Source organism: Cydia pomonella, chromosome 10 (assembly GCF_033807575.1).
Source record: "Cydia pomonella isolate Wapato2018A chromosome 10, ilCydPomo1, whole genome shotgun sequence".
NCBI lineage: Eukaryota > Metazoa > Arthropoda > Insecta > Lepidoptera > Tortricidae > Cydia > Cydia pomonella.
In genome coordinates, this window is record NC_084712.1 from 11,707,493 (window position 1) to 11,727,148 (window position 19,656).

Genomic DNA, 19,656 nt, shown 5'->3' on the forward strand with positions numbered 1-19,656 from the left:
ACCAGCGCTTTTACGGTTTGTAGGTACTATTTTCACATATACGAGTATTTATCAAATGGTACCTACTACCCACAGATAAATTTGCAATGAATGGATTGAATTCTCAATATCCCACATGTTAGATATCTACAGCAATCCCTTTTCCAAACAAATAGACAAAGTAAATCATAGGCGATGGTTACAAATGCGCCGCCTCTGTCTTCGGTCTTTTTGTCCCAGTAATGAAACGGCTAGGTGGTTCCCATTCCCACAGAGTAACATTATAGGCCATCCAATATAAACCAGGTCTCCGATTGTTTATAGTTGTTATAGAACTAAACGACACAATTACACTGGTTCTCTTCAAGTGGTACGCATAGAAAGCGAAGGATAACAGCCCAGGATGACGCATCAATCAGGCTAATCCAATCATGGGGAGTCGAATCAAAAATAACGACGTTTCTCGAGTAAGTTGGACATTTTTCATTTCTTTTCAGTTTTTATGTCTTATTTGAAGACAGTTCGAGGATTGTTACGTTCTTCGTAAGCCATTCGTGAGCCCGTTGAATGTCAATTGAACAAATCGTAGTAGGTATAGAGAGCATAGGTTATGTAGTAAGTTAATATTTCTTACATTAAATATCTGAGTAGTTAAGTACTTATTCCCGTTTCGGTAAATCAGTCTTGTCTACGGTTTATTTGAATACACCTAGGTACACTTAGTTCTTCCTGGACATTAAACAGTTAAAAAGTGTATTTCTTAAGGTTGGTGATTTATCCGTAGCCACTTATTTGTCCCGAAATACACATAATAATGTGACAGTTTTATATTATAACACAAAAACAAAAATAAAAGTTTTCATCTTCGATCCACTACAAACACACACTGAAAGAAATGTTTGCATAACTGTAACAAACATTTTGGTTACTGTTTACACAAAAATTGGGACTTGCGAACTATGTGTTATATGTTACAAAACCGTGTTTGGCTATCAGTGTTCAGTGGCTGGGTATACACTACAAAAAAAGTTTTGTAAATTTATGCAAAGTTTATTTTCTTATAACCGTAGTTTAGTTATTTAGTAAAGTTACAAAACCAGTTCGGCTATTTATTTTTTTCAGTGCATCCGTCCCGAATATCATTGAACTCGAGTTTAAAGCTGCAACTTTAGTTATAGGTAGGACAATATGCAAATAAAACTAGACCTCGGATTTTCAAATATAAAAAAAAAGGTTAAGTCTCTCCGGACGGCAATTACCGGGAGTCCCGACGGCGTAATCCGGCAGACGACGAAAAACTCTTCCTAATTAATAGTACAGCTTCTGGATTAATTAGTGCCGATCTCCAGCCACTCTTTATTATTTGAATTCAGCCGGCTAACAAACTTATCATTAAAGCTGTAGTTTCCATGCTGTCTAGCCTTAGCGCGGCCTTTTAAGGATTTCATGCTCAGAATGAGCATACCTAATTATCTAAGTTTTATGCAAGATACGCCGCTATGCAAGACAGTTTTGTCTTTGGCTAAGTAAAGTTGCTCAATTAATTCAAAACTTTATTGCATTGCACCAACTTGCATTAGTAATTACTATCCACTTCTTGTTTAAGAATTATTAATTGACCTAACTTTACCCTGCTACGGGGAAATGAGATATTCCCAACGTTACTACTTGAAACGAACTTATGCTTAGAATTCAAGTGGCTGGCAGCCCACATTGATGGAGAAATATCAATTTCGAGATAATATTCCAAGTATTGTATTGCAGCTCGGGCGATTTTCCGCAACTCGATGAACATTCGTAAGTAAAAGAGAAACCAAATAATAATAATATGGAATTTATGTACCTGACCGACTTTAATTTGTATATTGTACACCGACTGACATGCTACTTATCATATAGTTATTAGATAGCTATGGAAGGTGAAACAGGTAGACGCAAGAATATAGGTATATTTTATAGCTAGATTAGTTAAGTAATTTTACATGACTGTTGCTGGTCAAATACTCGTAACTCGTCCAAACGACACCATTTAGGAGCAATCTTAAATACCTATATATTTTTTATTACTTAGCCTATAAGAGTGTCCCACTGCTGGGCAAAATCTTCCCCTCTTTCCCGCCATTTGGTCGTATCCAACGCACACTCCCAATCTTTAATATTATAAAAGGAATTTACCAAGTTTTAGCGATTAGAATCTAGCCACACTATTATCCGGTTCCAATATAATTAATATAATTATACAGTATAAACATTCCGAATAGGACCCCAGTTCGCCCTTCCCTGCCACGAAACGAGAAACTTTCATAATGATAATTGGACCCTGGAAGGTAATCACTTCTATCTCAAAAGAATCAAGTTGTACTTTTCATCTAGGTAAGGCATATTTTTATGCTTACCTACGTAACATGAATTGTATAGACTTTATTAATAATAAGTAACTAATCAATTGTTATACGTCGATTTTACGTGTTATACACAAATAATTAAAATTAAATTTTGTCTGAATATACCACCATTTATTAGACATATTCGCCGAATCCAACAATAGATTGATTGTGATTACAAGCGTTTATTAAATTGCAATGTTTGTCTCAAAGTTTAAACTCGCTGAATGCCTATGACTTTTCATCCTGATACACATGATACGATCAAGTCTTGATCTGTTGTGAGCCTTATAGGTACCAGGTAGGGTAGGGTGGTTGTGGTTTAAGACTGCGCGGTCGATAAGAATACGCAAAAAAAGGACATCCCAGGTGAGTTTGAAGTTTTTATCGCATTTTAATCTTATTTTTCTTCAATTTAAATGCATTGTCCCTTAGTACATTTATGTAGATTTAAATATGAGACCTTGGATTTGTATCGCGTATGCGGCGGCGTGTTTGAACGGGCGTCGCTAGTTCACGTCATTTTGCATATATGTCGTTACCAGTATGCTTTAGTAAAAATGGATGAATGTGTAAGAATGCGCATGGAACAATCGTGTAAAAATGCGTGCGCAGTCTTACACGTCTATTTGGGGCTATTATATTTAATTGAAATATTTCATGTTATATGAATATTTTAGCATATTTATTTTTTCAGTATGACATCGCGGAGGAAAAGAACATCAGACCGTTCTATTTGCCCTTTTAGAAATAATAAAAGCGGCACGTAAACGTGTTGCAGATGGTGAGAGTAAGAGATCTGTTGCAAAAGAATATCTAGTATGGCCGAGTCTACTTTACGGCTGAGTCTGCGGTAAAAAAAAGCTCGAACCGATTGCAAATACCACACACACCACATTTCGTGTAAGAAAATTACTAAACCGATACCAAAGGCAGTCAAAAAAACTATTAAGCAAGCAGCACCGAAGTCTAATAAACTTAAGAAAACTTTGACATGCCCGGGATGTGGCGCGATCTATAAAGATCCAATTACTGAAGACTGGATCGCATGCATTGCTTGTAATGAATGGTGGCATGAACAATGCACAGCCGCACAGCGCACACAGGTGCTACTGCCTTTGTGACTTATGTATATAATTCTAGCTTCCTTAGGTATCACGCATTCTTACACCACTCGGGCAGTCTTACACATCATTCTGCGTACTCTTACACTGCTGGTACTGTAAGAATGCGCATTTTCCATTTTTCAATTATGCTTAAGATTGATTGATCTTATTAGCAAATAGTGTTTAACATAAGTTGATTTCATTTGTACTGTTTGTTTTTATTTTATCCCGTCTCAAACCTTAAGTGCGCAGTCTTAGACCACCCTACCCTACCCGGAATGAATACCCATCTTATCTTATGATTTTCGGGAGCCCTTGCTGATACACTTCGACCCATAGGGATCCTTTTATGTAATTACGTAGGAAAGATCCCTCAACTTACTTAAGAGCTTTTCCGACCATCTCCATGTGCCAGATGATGGAGCTCATGGGTAGCATTTTGAATTCCTTTGGTTCCACATAGCCTGCTCCAAAGTCCTTTATATTTTGTCTGGCAAGGGCGTGACATTTACACATTAGGTGTTTTACTGTCTCTTCCACTTCGCCACACATTCGACAATCGGTTTTGTCAGTGTCCCATCTTGTACAAAGCTGCTTTGACCCCGTAATCAGTGCCGGCCCGAGCACTCGATCAGGGTAGAGCGAGATTGAGTTTTGGCGCCCTTGGTTAAGGCCGCACCATCAATTACTTGAGGTCTGATATTGGAAAGCGTATCGACCAGTTCTCTTGCAAATAAGTTCATTCATACCTTCAGGGATGAACGAGGAAGCGAAGCGGTATTACCCTGCCCTTTGATGTTTCTTTCTCTTTTTTCTCTGTTTTCTCGCTTATCTGCGCTGTTTACTCACCCAGCCCTAACCTCAGCTCATCCTTTTTTTATCGTACATAGTAGCTCAAGAAGAAATAATTAATGTAGTTTTGTAAATTGGTATAGTTATACCTTGTGGTCTCCAGATAAACATACTAAAAGTCCTCGAGGGTGAAGGTTGTGCTGAGGGTGTAGGGGAGGGTTGAAGGTACCTTTTTCATATTTTTGCTCATATCTTGAATATCTGTACAAATAGCATTATAATTACGTCCGACAATGTTTTACCATAACATTTCCTAAAAATTTGGTTATGTTACGGTGTTAAAGGTCCTTTAGTATGTTCTGGAAACCACAAGGTAATTGTACCAATTTATAAAACTACACGAATTATTTCCCCTGATTGCCCATATTCGGGTTAATTTTCTTGAGCTATAGATATATCTAAACCTTAAATATGTTCGGATATCACTAAATGATCTTCTAAATCCTTTATAAATTCAAATTCTGCAAACAGGGTGCTGAATGTTATCAGGGCCATCCGTTAGGAGTTAGGCTTAATGAAGCCTCCCCGAGGAGTAATGTTTCCATTAGAAACGATTACTCTGAATAGAAACTTCGAGAGCCGCTGAACACCCAACTATTATAGCTATTTAAACCCGCTAAGGGTATTGAATAGCTTTGCGATTGTCCTGATTTCACCCGTATGTTGTTAGTGATTGACTTCAGTCCATTTAAACTACACGTAAAAAACGGAATATACATAATATTTGATTGTAGATGCTGATGTAGTCAGCACAGAGTCCTAAAATTTACTGAAATTACCATGTTCTGATCATATTTTCTAACAAATATCAAATTTCAATACCTGTACCTTACAGGGTTCTGTGATCGGTTAGGGTTTTTTTTAGGTTACAATCATGCACCCACTTGATGTGGTGGTTTCCTTTGTTATGTTAACCACACCATAAATATCAGAAAAACTACAAGTACTATACTGGAAGTGGTATTTCGTATTAAATTACAACTGAAAGCCGTTTTCAAAAAATCGTTTTTTTCCGTTAATAACTAAATGAGGAGTAAATCCATAAAATAAATTTACTTTGAAACTCATATAAAACTACTACATTTACAGTACTGTAACGGTCACTTTCGAAAATATATACGGACTACTAAGTGCCAAAAAGATGTATACACCTTAATATATGGGCAATAAGATTGTGTATATATTTTTAGCACTGTGTCCGTATCAATATTTTCAGACTGACTGTACTACTCAATTTACAGGTACATAAGTAGACCTGATTACCACTGAACGTGGTAGTCAGGTCAGTAGTTATGATGGTGAACGCGTGTTTGTGACCACGGGGTCCTCGTCCCACCCGGGATTCGCCCCACCCACTTCATAGTCCTCCGGGACCTGTGTGTCGTTCGGCTCGATCCACTTCTGCTCTTGACATCGCGTTAGACACTGCAGTCCTCTTTCGAACTTGTTCTCGTTGCCGGCACAACCCCCATACACGAACGATTTACAATCCTTTTCGTTTACGTCATAATAGAACCTGAAACGTTAGTCGAGGTTAGAAAGGTAATTGCTGCTCACAGGGATACAGCAACATTTCTGCCCGGCTAAACGAGAGATAGGATGCTGAAATGCACCTCACAATGGCGTCAATGTTAGATCAAGCAGTATATTTGACGATCGGTCTGGCCTAGTGGGTAGTGACCCTGCCTATGAAGCTGATTGTTCCTGAGTCATGGGTGTTTTCTATGTATTTAAGTATTGATAAATATTTATATATTATATATATCGTTGTCTAAGTACCCTCAACACAAGCCTTATTGAGCTTACTGTGGGACTTAGTCAATTTGTGCAATAATGTCCTATAATATTGATTTATTTATTTTATAGTATATCTTATAACTCATATAAGCATCGTACCTACAAACGTCTAAGGCTGTGGTGGGCAAACTTTCTTCATGGGGGGCAGAAAGTTTATGAAATTTAAAACGAGGGCCAGAATTGCAGCAAAAATGTATTTTGATTTGCGATTATCGTGGGCCAATGCTATATACTAATTATTACATAGGACCAGCGGCGGACGCGATAAAATCCTTTCGCGGGCCGGAGCTGGCCCGCAGGCCGCACTTTACCCACTAGGTCTAAGGGATATCTAATCTAACCTAGCACTGAACGGTGCCGAACACTCACCGTATTGCTTAAATAAAAAAATACGATAAACCTACTTGCATTGTAGGTACGAAGTATCAGGCTTAACTTCCTTCGTGAAATCCTTTTGTGATTTCATATATCTTATTCCCATTACAAACCATGGCGTTCATCTCAGTATTAGCAAAATAACAGTTATTAAGTTGTATGGGGTTGTTGTGGGACTTAGTCAATTTGTGTAATAATGTCCTATAATATTTATTTATTTATTTATTTATGGGATATGGGAGGTAAGGCAAAGCTTATTATTAGTAACTAAGTTTTAAACTTGCTTATAATAACTTAATACTTACTGAGCTTAAATATTATAAATGTGTTTATATCGTGAGCTTAGGTATTTGCTTCTCCGTGGTATTATTAGTGAAGCTCCGTGTATGTGCCAAGTAGTTGTGACAGGGGTACTAAAATCGATAACCGACATCGACATGGCAAATACAAGGCCTCAAATTACTGACTAAACTTAATAACAATATTAAATATGCGAAAAAGTTACTTACATTGTAAAATGACCCAGACATCGCCCAGATATGGGCTGAAGCTTACAAATGTCTATGATAGGTGGGAAGCTCGCCGGCATGAGAGCAGTCCCTATAGAAATATTATATTTGTAGGTAGGTTTAACAGTACAGATAACTCATACAACATGTAAGAGACATTATGGAGACATAAAGGTCAACTTATATGGCAACAAATTGTAGTAAATAGTAGAATTGTTATTTTTCAGCACACCAACTGGTTGTGCATTTTATCCACATGTGGGGCAAAGTAATCAGATGCAAATGTTGAGTTGTTTCCTTATTTTAGCTGGTAGAATTGACTTTTAAATGATAATTTTGATTTTTTTATGACGTTCTTTGGATTTTGATTTTATTAGTATTTCATAGTTAGAAGTTGCGTTGGTATGTTGAAATATGTTGTGTTTCACTCCGAGGCAAGTTTGTTTAACCCTCGTGCCTTGGAACCCTCGCAACGCTCAAGATTCCAATTCTCGAACCACTCGCTACGCTCCTGGTTCAATTTTGGGATCTTTCGCGTGCTCTGGTATCAATATTAGCATGAGCGGTTAAACAACAACTTTGCCCCCTTTTTAAAATAAATAAACCTTTCATATTAAGTATAATCGCTCTAGTATCGGTTCAACGACAATCTCAAGCTCATGTCATGTCGCAATATTTCATGCACAAGATAGTCGGCAAAAAAGGGTGGTACAGTCAGCGTCAAATACTTTGTAGCAGTCAAAGTGGCCAAATAGTTCGGTATACCATACTAAATATATGGTGTACCGAACTATTTGGCTACTTTGGTTGCTATAAAGTATTTGACGTTGACTGTACAAGACACACCATTCATACAAAATATCATGCTGAATTTTTCACTAAAGCTGAACTGTCCCTACCGCCCTTAAAACGATAAAATTTAATAGTAAGTGCGTTGACTGACATCGTGTGAACATGTTCACGCCGCGTGGACGCGATTATTGTGCAGATGAGCTGTGATATTGACGGCCACGCCTGTCCGTTGAACTCCCAGGCTTTCGCCAAAACCAGAAAGCCATATCTGCGAAACAAGCCTTTCAAGTCGCCTTTTGGGGGACGGCACGACTTTACCGTTTGGCAATTGAATTCCGTTGTAGCAAGAAATAAATTAGGCGCTTTGTTTACAATTGGACAATGTAACGCATTCGTGATTAAGGCTTTCGCAAGTTCACTCTCAGGTATTAATACCGATATGGGACACATAGCTACATCATCCGATCATTGAAAAATAAAATTGACTAGTATTATGTACATTGCAAACTACTTACTACAAGATACCTATACATTAGTCTTCTTTAAAGAATTTCAATAACAGATTGTTTTGCTTTGGTTTCAGTGCACCTCATTAATAGCATAATGCCATAGTATTTATAAATATGTCCTAAATTTTACAACTTAGTCCCAGGAAGCCTTATATCAAATTGTGCCTTTTTTAACCGACTTCAATTTCATAGAAGGGGAGGTTCTGTATTCGGTTGTGGCAATTTTTTTTTTATGTACGTTCACCGATTACTCCGACACCCATGGTCTGATTTGAGTAATTATTTTTTTGTTTGAAACAAGTCACCTCCAAGGTCGTCCTAACTCCTCAACTCCTCAATTTTTAAAGGCACATGTATGGTGATTTGGGTGTTTTCTTAAGCAAACCGAGCATTTTTTTCTCAAAAACCATCAAGTTGATAAAGTGGATCTGGTGATGATGATAATGATGATGATTATTTTAATGTAATATGTTCACCGATTACTCCGACACCCGTGCTCCGATTCGAGTAATTCTTTTTTTGTTTGAAAGGAGTTACCTCCAAGGTGGTCCCATAATATTTTTGTTTCTGATCTGATGATGGAATCCACGAGGAATTGAGGGAACTCCTTAATTTTTAAAGGCACATGTATGGTGATTTGTCCGTATTCTTAAGCAACTTAAGCATTTCCTCTCGTAAACTACCAATTTGATGTAGTGCAACTGTAGCCTTACCACGAGTTTGACTCTACATATTAACCGATGTATTCGTAAATTACTTTCTATACATATCGCTTGCACTAATAGGATGCCAGTACGAGCGAGATGCATAGAAAATAAGTTACGCTATAGCAAATATGTCAGTGTCAAACTCGTGGGAAGTCTACTTACTGATTATGAAGACCACGGGCGATATGTGGAACTTACCTGTTATAATTGGGTGTATTTTTTTGTTGTAATAATAGTGATTTAAATACTTAAGTCTTTTTTTAATAACTTTTGTTATTATTTAAGTTGTATATGATAATATAAATACATGTAATGGGTGTATTACGATTTTTGATGTAGGCAGTGTTGGAAATAAGAGTTGAGGGGTAGGTGTGAAAGGTATGTGAGGTAGACGGGGGTCTGAGGCTGGGGTTTGAGGGGTTTGGGCTTAACGAGTAAGGCTTTGAGAGGTTAAGGAGTCGAGGGGGTGGTGAATTGATGGGTCGGAGACTAAGGGGTTGGGAGTTGGGAAATCGTGAGGTAGGAGTTGAGTGGTCGGGGCCCGGGGGTTGGAAGTTGAGGAATTGAGGTTAGAATTAGGAGTTAAAGGGTCTGGGGTTGAGGGGTCGGGGAATAGCGGTTGAAGGTTCGGTGTTGGAGGTTCAGGATCATGGGTTTCAGTGATCAGGGGTTGATGTGCTGAGAGGTTGAGTGATCGGAGGTTGAGGGGATGGGCTAGAGGCGGGGCGGAGGATAGATTTCCCAGACACACTCGAGGAAAATCCTGATTATTTATTAAAGTTAACGAATTTAGTGTTAAACATGATTGTGTTTTTAATTTAGGTATGCGTCACGCGTTACTCGTAAGCTCTTAACAATGCCTTGTAACTAAAAATGGAAAAATAAAAACCGACACCGACTTCAAACATATCAGTTGGTAACACATATACTTAAAAATGGATAATATTTTATTTTATCCTTTTTGAAGTCGGTTTACTTTTTTTGTAAAAAGTTTTTACTAAAATGGCCAAAAGTGTCAAAATACCTGAACGTAAAAAAAATATCTTTCGTCAAATGCCGAATTTTCGATGGATTTCTTTTTTAAATATATTAAATTAAGCTATACTCATATCTAAAATCCATTTTTAAAACTTTTATCGTATTAACAACATTATTTTAACAATCTGCTGGAACTAAAGATGATCATATTTGATAAAATAGCACTCATTAATGCAGTTAATTTGAGATTTACATGTATGATACCCAGAAGTCAACGGAATTCAATAAAAAAAACGGTATATAAATTGTGAAGGTTTGTGGTGTGGTTAGGTATTCTTTTTTTTTTTTTTTTATACCACGACGGTGGCAAGCAAGCACACGGCCCGCCTGATGGTAAGCAGTCACCGTAGCCTATGGACGCCTGCAACTCCAGAGGTGTTACATGCGCGTTGCCGACCCTTTAAAAATCATATTCTGATAATACTGCACGTTGATATTAACAAAGTGCCTTTGACAAGAAATATTTTGGTGGGTATAATATTCTCTCCTTTAAGCACAAAATCCCTAAGGCCCCTAAACTTTTGTATGGCCGAAATTGCTGAGTTAATCACTCACTCTTACTGCCTACCTTTGCAATGGTTATCGCACTCCGCGATCGACTCGAATTGGTTTTTATTGTTCTTTGTGCGGCATCCAGAGAACACATGCGGTAAACACTGATCAAGCTGCGCGTTGTAGTAGTATCTGCGAATGTAATAGGTACTTCACAAGTTATTAGATCAGTAGATAGCGATTAACAAAATTATCAATTTGATATCGACCTAGAAACCAAAGATTAATTGAAATAGTTTTCATGAACGGAGCCTGAAATTTTATCAAACTTTATTGCATAATATATTACAAATGGTGGATTTAATGCCTTGAAGCATTCTAAGTTAGAATACTAATTACTTACGACGTACCTCTTATACAAGGAATTTCCATATTTAGAAAATAGATGGCATTATTACGTTGGACTTAGGTACGTATAGCAAGCGTAGGTTATTTTATAAACTTTCAATTCAATTATTTTATTCAATTAGGTCATATACAAAAATGATCTTAGTCCGCTTATTTGTAAAGACATCGTCATTTACCGTTGCGTAACTAGTCAGTTGCTTTTTCTAGTCGCAATTCTCTTAGCTCCACCGGTCTCAGCTACTTATGTATATCTACTAACCTAGTTACATTATTTCCACAGTCTCCAGTTTCTGGTTGGAGCATGCACCAATAATCCCATTTCCACATTTCATCGAAGCGTGCCATGGAGCCTAAAATTAACAAATAAAGACACAGAAATTTACAATTAGGGGCGGTTTCACATTGGCCTTTTTTTGCGCGTACACGATAATATCGGCATTACGCGCTTACACACGCTCTATTTTTCGCTACATTTGGCCTAAACGCGCCTACACGCGCTTCCAAAAACGAGCTTATACGCGCTTATACGCTAGCCTTAAACCGCCCTAGGTATGCATGTAAGCATTCCATCTCATTTTATACTATACGGCGGGAAGGTAAAGTCTATACCTACCTATCTACCAAATATAACCTTCCGCCTCTTGAAAAATGTATATAAGCACTTTCACATAATACAAGGCTAAGACACCACTCAAAAACATGATTACCCGTAGCTCGTTCAAGTTCAGTCACGTCTGAAATATCGGTACGAAAAATGTGCCAAAAATATGTATACACTACCTTAATATATGGGCAATAAAGCCGTGTATACATATTTTTGGCACTTTTTTCGTATCGATATTTTCAGACGTGACCGTACATAAATCTGTGCGAAAGCTGCGTACGTATTAGCCCATACTTACCAAAGAATTTCCGTGCACTTCTTTGAAATATATCTGTAGTGTGTTCGACATTATAATCTGCTCTTCGTACATCTATTCTCCTCAACAATGTTGTAGGCCGTGCCGAAGTCGCTTCTCTCTTTGAGGCCATAGTTAGCTCTAATTCTGCTGATCTTATTAACGGTGTCGTGTCGATGTCGTCCGGTATTGCTTCTGGTTGAGAAACTATTGGGATCATATTTCCATCAAGCAAACGGACAACCGTCCCCAATACGACGAAACAACGGCGAAAATGCATGCTCATCGGTATCTAAACTGGACTGGCGAATACAATAAAATGTGGACCGAATTTATATCCCTATAACATTTTTATAGTTCTCTCAAAACGTAAATAAACCTTAGTAAGGTTGAAATTGATTTTAGTTACGTAGTTATGTTTAGACATCCGTATGTATGCCACATCGAGTGATATTTTTAATAGACTTCAATTTCATAGAAGGCGGAGATTCTGTATTCGGTTGGCAATTTTATTTCATGACCGGTCTGGCCTAGTGGGTAGAGTGACCCTGCCTATGAAGCCGATGGTCCTGGGTTCGAATTCTGGTAAGGGCATTTATTTGTGTGACGAGCACAATTACTTGTTCCTGACAAGGAAAGGTACCCAACTGTCCGGTTCCGATTTGATTTATATTTATATATGTTATAGAGTAGTCTAAAATAACGGACACGTATTTTTTTTAGCTGCCCAAACTCAACCTATTGGGAGAAATTGTCCTCCAAAGTACTAAATAGTTACTAAATCTTCTAACTCCTATAGAAAGTGATGCTCAAGCAACTTGCTAGTTAATGGCTGGTTTGAGTATATGTTTGAAAGCAGCAAAAAAGAATGAGCACGTGTTTTGCTATATGGGCTAAAACTCATTTTTTCCTAAAATTTATTTATTTTAGACTACTCTATAACATATATAAATATAAATCAAATCGGAACCGGACAGTTGGGTACCTTTCCTTGTGAGTCATGGATGTTTTCTATGTACATAGTTAGTATTTTTATATTATATATATCCTTATATTCATATTTCTGTGTACATATCGTTGTCGAAGTACCCGAAGTACGTTCACCAATTACCTACTCCGACACCCGTGGTCCAATTTGAGTATTTTTATTTATTTATTGAAAGGAGTTATCTCCAAGGTGGTCCCATATTAATTTGATCCTAATCTGATTATGGCATCAATGAGGAATTGAGGAAACTCCTCATTTTTTAAAGGCACGTGTATGGGGATTTGGGTGTTTTCTTAAGCAACTCGAGCATTTTCCCTCAAACTTATAATTGGATGTATTATAATTTTTGATGGAGATAGTGTTGGAAATAAGAGGTTAGGGGTAGGCGTGAGAGGTGAAGATAGACGGGGGTCTGAGGTTCGGGGTTGAAGGGTTGGGGCTTAAAGAGGCAGTGTTTTGAAAGGTTAGGGGGTTTGAAAGGTTAGGTTTAGGGGTCGAAGACAGGGATTGGGAGTTGAGCGGCCGGGGGTTGGAAGTTGAGGGATTGGGGGTTAGGATTAGTAGTTAAAGGGTCTGGGAAAGGCGGTTGAAGGTTTGGTGGTTCAGGGTCGAGGGGGTCAGTGATCAGGGGCTGATGTGCTGTGAGGTTGAGTGATCGGAGGGTTGTGGGATTAGATCAGTGGCGGAGCGGAGGATAGATTTAGAGTAAAGGCAGAAACGATTTCTCAGACGGACTCTAGGAAAATCCTGCTTGATTATTACAGTTAACGAATTTAGTGAAACACTTGGAGGATTTAACAACTGGAGACGTTGACGTTGACTTGACGACGAGACAAAGGTTAAACATATTTGTGTTTTTCATTCATGCGTCACGCGTCACTCTAAGTTCTTAACAATGCCTTAAAACTAAATATGGAAAAATAAAAACTATTTTACAAAAGAAAAGTAAACCGACTTCAAAACTATATAATTATTATATTATCCTTATATCTTGCAATACTACTCGTACAACTCGAATTGGTCTGTAAGATACGGTGTCTACTGAAAAGTATCCGACTACCACAGAGGTTCCTTTACCTCCACACACTCGCAGGGAAAGACGTGAAAACCCCCAAGAAACTCCCAATAATTCCAAGAAAGAAGAATTGTGATTATTTTCTCGTCTTCTCATATTTGATTCGTTCTCCAATCGCTCTCAGTTTTTACAACTGTTAATTTGGCTCAAATCTTGGAATCTAAATGTGTGCACTTCCCGATTTCCGATTGAGCTGAAATTTTGCATACATATGTAAATCGGATGACAATGCAATATTATGATGACATGGAGCTGACCTGATTGTAAAGACAGGAGGAGGCCATGGGAACTCTCTGACAAAACAACGCAACCGAATTGTGTTTGGGTTGTTAGAGTTGTCTCTATGAGTATTAGTTGCCTGTGGAAAGAAAAGTACAGTCAGCGATGAAAGCTTGTACCAACAATGAAATTCTTGTCAAAAACTTATTTTACTTGTTTGTACACATCGATCGCTGAACCAGTGCGTCGAGCTCTCGCATGATTAGCTAACGCTAAAACAAGCAACCAATACTTTATCGATTGCAAAACGGACTACTCTCTATTTAAAAAAATCTATACAAATTGAATGAAAGCTCATTGCTCTTTTGTTTGTAGTAAAATGGTGATTAAATTTTGTACACCGTGCCGACAATGTGGCGGTATGCGATAATGATTTGTGTGTGCAATGCAACGTTTGATCGCAACTGTTTGCTGATCTAATGGCATTTTCCATTTGCATTCGAATTCCTGGGCTCTGCCGCACTAGGGCGATGGGGAAATGCCGAAAGCCCGGGCGGCAGTGTAAAAGGTACAGAAGGTCCGTTGCATAGATCGAGTGTTTACAGTGTTAACACCAAAACCAAAACTTGTACATAACTACATATTTTTTATGATATAGGAGGCTATCGAGCAGACGGATCATCGTATAATCTAGAAATTATACTTTTCGCAAATAATAATTATCAGCAATTGGAAACTAGGCCGATACCTACAAAATTGGCAACATTTAAGGTTAACGAAGAACACCTTCGCTTCCGGTGATGAAGACGATACTAATAATGTATGCACCTAGATAAAAACACAGGATTCGATTTGGCAATAGGTACCAACCTTTTAGGTGCAAACGCGTAAACGATAATAGAGATATTTCGCTTTATCGTATGGTATTGAACTACTGACCCATGTTCCTTGTGCCCGAGCGATGAATACTCGAATGCCCGAATCGGATTATAGCTAACGACTCGCCATTGAGCGGCCGCGGCGCATTCTCGGAGCGCCGACACTGATAAACTGTGCCGACTGCGATGGGCCAAATCAAGTTAGACACGTGAATCCTTTGCACGGTCAGAAGGATTAACAAAGGAGGAACGAAAATTTGATTATTTTTGCGCTACGACGCACGGTTTAGGAGATACAACCCTATAAAGATTTCTGTGTGACTGTATCTCCTAAACCGTGCGTCGTAGCGCAAAAATAATGAAATTATTCTTTCCCTTTGAGACCCTGAAATAATATTTAACAACACAAAAAAGAAAAAAAAAAACGCAAAAAAGACAAAGAAAAAGAAAAAAAGCATAATGGCAGAATTTTGCTTATAGGTTTTTTATGGTTGAATGCCAAGACGTGCCATAATTTGACGTTTAAAAACAAAAGGAGGTTGCCTTACAGGCCTAGGTGTGTAAGGCTGTATGAAATTCCTTTATATATCATCTTCACTCATCGCACCTGATATGTGGTATTTCCGGACCTAATTTAAAGGAAGTCATGTCAACATTTCATTACAAGTTTGAGAAAATAACTATTATTGATTGATCCTAATGTTTCTATAATGTCGCTACGTTCTTGGCCGCGTACTTATGTCATTGATTATTTGGATGCAAGTACTAGAGTCAAAATTTCACTAAGTATGTAATATGTACCAATTTGTTTTATTTTAGTAATTGGGTTGGTTGTCTTTTTACAAATTCGGCAGGAAATTAATAAGAGTATTTATTATTTTATTTAAGGTAGCACCTATTGTTGAGGAAAGTCGATTACGCTGGTACGGCCATATCCTTACACGTGATGATGACCATTCAGTTAAAAAGGCCCTAAATATACCCAACCAATCCCGAGGAAGGGGAAGACCACCCAACACCTGGTGGTCAGATATGCAAAAAGAGATCCGGAAAAAGAACCTGAGTATGCAGACAAGCCAGAACAGAGCACTCTGGCGCAGACATACAAGGAGACCCCAGATAAACTGGGAAGAGGGACAGGCAAAGAAGAAGATTATTTCATTTTCTACGTTTTGGGTGGCTACCATGTGGCTACCGTCCCTCAATTCACCAACGGACCGGCATCTGACATTCACGAAATTTTATGATAAATCTCCCTTAACCACTTTACGAGTTATCACCCTAGAAGATCCTTGCAGTTCCAAAAAAATTGATGATTATTATCCAATGATTAATTCGTCTATAATTAATATTAGAACATGCGATATAATCGTGGGAACATACAATAGCATCGACTGACGTCGTGTGTTGTCAAGGGACAGTGACCTGCATTTTATAAATAAAATTCATTCCATCTTGTACTTGTCATCTTGTAGCAACAATCGACTTTCATATTCACGCCGTTGGTTAGATATTTATTTTTGCAAATCTTACACCCCTATTTTCCACATCGTCCCGGTAAATCGCCTGTCTCCAGAAAACGAATTACCAGCTATCCGCCGCCGGCGATTAGCTTAATTATGGCCGGAAATTGCTTCCAAGTCTTACTTTTACTCTCATTACGTTAACGACTAAACTAATAAGGTAGAGTCGATTAGTAGGCTTGGTTAGTAGGTAGCTTAGATATGACAATATTAGGAAATGCTCGTAGAACTGATAGCAGCATAAAGCAGCATCCGCCAGAAAGGGTAGCGACTAACCCCCTTATTCATAAAACTTTACAAGCCTCAATTAGTTAATTTATGTGTTATCCCTTTCTTACGAATAGGTACATAAGTTAAAATGACAGATAAAGACAAACGATTAATAGCTACTAAGAGAATTGATTGTAATAGAGAGTTAAGTCTTAAAAAATAAGGGTTCCGTTTTTTGCCATTTGGCTACGGAACCCTAAAAACGTGCTCGCTTAGTTTGACATCCAAAACAGATGGCACTGTAGTCAAACGTCAAATGTTAAGAATCTATACAGCACCTTCTCGTTTACCTGTCAAATTCGAAGCACGAAATTGTCTTAGATTTTACGCAACTTAATCAATGTATCTTTGATAGCTATTTTCATAATCACTGAACAACATTTTAAGAGGCCGCGGGCCGTCATAATGTGTGCGTTTCGACTACACTAAAAATGTATAAAATCGGATAGCTTTATATTTTCTTTTATACAAACCTAACCTAACTCATGAGAAGCATTGACTACCTAGCTAGGCGCACAATGCTACAAATGCTACATACGTTGCGTTCTATCTCTTTGGTTGGCGCGCACACAGCGCACACATTCAATTAAATGTTATCTATGGAGTGCCGTGCCCGAGCCCGTATGTCTGTCCGCCAGCAATATTTAGTCCCATCTGTCGTCCAGCGAATCGTGTGTTTGTGTGGAAAACGGAACACTAGGCCGTGTAAAGTGAAGTTCAATAGAAATTGCAAATAATGTAAACAAAACAATTTACCATCATTACTTCGTAATCTCGCACTAACCATCAATGACCTTGTTAACAGTAACACATACCTACTGAAATATTTTATTAATATATTTTTTTAGTTAAAATTAATTTATGTTGTTTAGGTGATAGGTACCTAAATAGGTAGGTAGGTAGGTAAATTTCAGTAAAAATTTCGTAAGAGTTTTAGATTATAAGTACATATGTCAAATGCTAAAAAAAATTGTCTTTGTTCACATTATTAAATTTGCAGTTTCTTTTAAACTTCACTTTATGCCCAATGCCCAAGCTCAAGATCAATCTCCTAGAACTTTGGACCTTGCGATTGGCATTCGTAAAAATATACAGTCAGCATCAAATCGTAACAGCCAACGTAGCCAAATACCCGTTGGTACAGTTAGCATAAAATAAATAGTGACGACCAAAATGGCCACATATACCTGACCACATCCTTATTACTACAGGGTGTTTATTTAGTCACCTGTAATCATTTACGGGCCGAATACATAGGTCATACTGAGCAACTTTTACTATGGAGCGAACCCCAATATCGCGAAAAAAAATTATTGTTTCATACATTTTGGCCCTTTGACCTGGACATTTTCTATGGGAAAATTAACTTTTTTTTTTGCGATATCGGTGTTGGTCCCATAGTAAAAGTTGCTCAGTATGACCTATATATTCACCCCGTAAATTATTGCAGGTAACTAAATAAACAACCTGTGTACTGACATTACTGACTTAGTACACTACACCGGTTGATCACTTATGGTATGGTCGTTCGATTTGAAGCTGGTCCGAAGCGGCTAATCTTTTGTCTATTGTTAACTAAAACCGCGCGTGCCACTACCTGCAAAAAAAGGGTCGTATAATTCTAACTGGCACCTGACCGCGGGCTAGTCCAACGCTCAAAAAACCAGTGTAGGTGTGCTCTCCGATAACGTGCCTTTGTTACGCATATCGAGGTTCGGTAGCGTTCGACTCGCCGGCACTCAGTAACCGTATAGGGACTGGGGACCACACAAGAAATCGCAAATTATTTTCCATTTGATCATTTTGAATCTTATTTCAATTACCATAGGAGTTGTAATTAAATAACCGGTTAAAGTGACCGGACCCTTTTTTTTGCAGGTAGTGGCACGCGCCGTTTTAGTTAACAATAGCCAAAGGATAAGCCGTTGGGGGCCAGCTACAAATCTAACGACTATAATCGACTTTACTCGTATTTAAGTGGTATCGAATTCTAGGGAACCATGATATCGGTAAATGCGTCGTAGTTCCGAAAAAAGCGTTTCGAATGACTGAGCTACCTTGTAATTTATGATGAGAAGAAGTAGGTAGGTAAAAGTAGGTGATGGTGATGACGTGTCATGCGACTAGCAAAGCTGGTATCAATTGACAAGGTGCGAAGTCGGTGGAGGGAGAAGTGCCGCTGATTGTCACAAACACACTTAATCTTATGGAATGTCGCACATTAATGCTAGCGGCAGCTGTTGGAACTAATTTGACTCCATAAGATTTAAGGTAAAAAATCCTACAAAATGAGGGCAGCACCAGTCCCGCACCTAGCGAATACGAGTAGGTCGTGTGATAGACTACTACTCGTATCAGCGGGCTTAGCTTGATGCGCTGCGACAGTATCTCGCGCGCGAGATAGACTAAGACCTACCTATCTTTTTCCTACCAAGTATTTAGAAAGGGACGGGTAGTTTCTCGCGCGCGACATACTGTCGCTCTGCACTCGTGTTGAGACCGCTGAAAATACTAGTCCCCAGCAAATATGTAGATAACTATTAGCTAGTGAAGCTAGTCGGAAATTAGGATATAAATTCTTATCGGTTATAAAGCTCGTTTTATGCTCTGGATGCTTAGCCAACATGCCAATCGTTAACGTCTCGTAGTGTATTAGTCATCTCTAGCACTCTTTCATATTAGTGCGGTAGTGACAGTTACGCTTCGTTCGCTACGGAGCGTAAACGATTGGTATGATGCCTACGCACCCTGATATTTCGTACCAACCGTAAATGTCGATATCGTTACAGAACAAGGTGTAACTTCCTAAGTATTCAAAGTTAAATATTCAGTCATATCTAGAGCTTTCAAGTTATT

The 19,656-nt window shown here is 38.3% G+C and overlaps 1 protein-coding gene across 1 annotated transcript; it reads right to left on the minus strand.

The window, feature by feature from the left end:
• Positions 1–1,800: 1,800 nt before the first annotated feature.
• On the minus strand, positions 1,801–13,677 carry LOC133522098 (tissue factor pathway inhibitor-like). The gene is made up of 5 exons (XM_061857305.1): positions 11,851–13,677; positions 11,208–11,298; positions 10,617–10,732; positions 7,003–7,093; positions 1,801–5,837 (listed from the first exon to the last, which is right to left on the minus strand). Exons 1-5 carry the CDS (start codon positions 12,131–12,133, stop codon positions 5,612–5,614), a joined length of 807 nt encoding a protein of 268 aa, XP_061713289.1. The 5' UTR covers positions 12,134–13,677; the 3' UTR covers positions 1,801–5,611.
• Positions 13,678–19,656: the final 5,979 nt, after the last annotated feature.

Bases quoted from the DNA above. Each gene is read 5' to 3' on its own strand.
- LOC133522098 (XM_061857305.1), bottom strand. From the start codon at position 12,133: ATGAGCATGCATTTTCGCCGTTGTTTCGTCGTATTGGGGACGGTTGTC. The intron at 11,299-11,850 runs GTAAGTATGGGC...TGTTAATTTTAG, and splicing joins AAGTGCACGGAAATTCTTTG to GCTCCATGGCACGCTTCGAT. The intron at 7,094-10,616 runs GTAGGCAGTAAG...ATATTTCTATAG, and splicing joins GTGCGATAACCATTGCAAAG to GGACTGCTCTCATGCCGGCG.